Source organism: Crocodylus porosus, unplaced genomic scaffold (genome assembly GCF_001723895.1).
Source record: "Crocodylus porosus isolate Cpor-Errol unplaced genomic scaffold, CroPor_comp1, whole genome shotgun sequence".
NCBI classification, from domain to species: Eukaryota; Metazoa; Chordata; order Crocodylia; family Crocodylidae; genus Crocodylus; species Crocodylus porosus.
The window spans coordinates 111,166,097-111,167,412 of record NW_017728947.1 but is presented as its reverse complement, the minus strand read 5'-3'; the positions used below and the strand labels follow the sequence as shown (position 1 = coordinate 111,167,412).

Below are 1,316 nucleotides of genomic sequence, written 5' to 3'. Positions count from 1 at the left end.
TTGAGCAAGAAGGTGGTGGAATGTTGTGGACACAAGAGACTTAAATTAAGGTGGGCCATTTTTCATTTTGGTGAAGTTCTTGGGTAAGAAAAACACATCATCTGTGTGCTGAAATGAATGGCTCCATAGTCAGGAGGTTTAAAAGTTACATTTGCTGTAATGTTGCTAGTTTTGGGTGCAATATGGCAGTACACAGTAAGGAACAAAGCTTTTGTGACTGCCTGAGTTCTGGGCCAGCATCACTGGTTTACATCAAAAGTTTTAGGATTATAATGATGATAATAAACGGTAAAAACAACAAAACTCACAATTCCAACTGCTTGAAAGAGAGAACCGTCATGTTCCATTTTTCGTTTTCTTTGAGCATTATGCAAAGCTAGCATTTTTGGGCTCAGCTCCTCATCCACTGCCGTAGACCTGGAAAAAAAATGATCCAGTCTGTTAAGAAGTTTCTACTATCCTCAGACTATGCCTTTTTGTAAAGACTTTGTAAAATAGGCCAGAGAACTGTTAATGTATCACGGTGCTAGCTTTCTTGGTGGGGGACCTGTTATTGAGGTTTGCCCATGGTTAGAGAGAAGGCCAGCTGGGAATCTGATATGTCAGAAGTCTGAACCTAAGCAACACAGAGATGGTTGTCCTTCTGAAAGCTTCTCTCTCCAGAAAAAAGGGAAAAAAGCTTTGGTGATCTATTATTCCTCAGGAAAGGTATCAGAACATTGATTTTGGAAGTTCATGTGTAGACAAAAAGCTGGTTTCTATCATACAGATTGACAATGATTTGTTATCACCATGTCAACAAATCTCCTATAGACAACCATAATCTGCATTTCTGAATCACAGAAAATGAGGGCTGGAAGGGACCTCAGGAGGTCACATTTAGTCCAACCCCCTGCTCAAAGCAGGAACAGCCCCAACTAGATCAGCCCACAGCCAAGACTTTTTTAAGACTGAGTCTTAAAAACCTCCAAGGATGGAGATTGCACCACCTCTCTGGGTAACCCGTTCCAGAGCTTCACCACCCTCCTACTGAGAGTTTTTCCTAATATCTGACTTTAACTTCCCCTGCTGCAACTTGAGCCCATTGCTCCTTGTTCTGTCATTTGCCCTCACTGAGAACAGTCCAGCCCTATCCACTTTGGACCCCACCCGTAGGTAGTCAAAGGCTGCTGTTAAATCCCCTCTCAGTCTTCTCTTCTCCAGGCCCAGTTCCTTCAGCCTGTCCTCATCATCAGCCATGTATCCCAGCCCTCACACCATTTTCATTGCCCTCCGCTCAACTCTCTCCAACCTGTTGACATCTTTTCGGGGGGGGG

The 1,316-nt window shown here is 43.6% G+C and overlaps 1 protein-coding gene across 2 annotated transcripts in view; it reads right to left on the bottom strand.

The window, feature by feature from the left end:
• Positions 1 to 1,316, bottom strand: part of HIF1A (hypoxia inducible factor 1 alpha subunit) — a 20,803-nt gene that overhangs the window by 1,494 nt on the left and 17,993 nt on the right. For both annotated transcript variants that reach the window (XM_019550932.1, XM_019550934.1), the window contains exon 13: positions 309 to 417. In XM_019550932.1, coding sequence (XP_019406477.1) covers positions 309 to 417 — 109 coding nt within the window. The remainder of the gene's footprint in view (positions 1 to 308; positions 418 to 1,316) is intronic.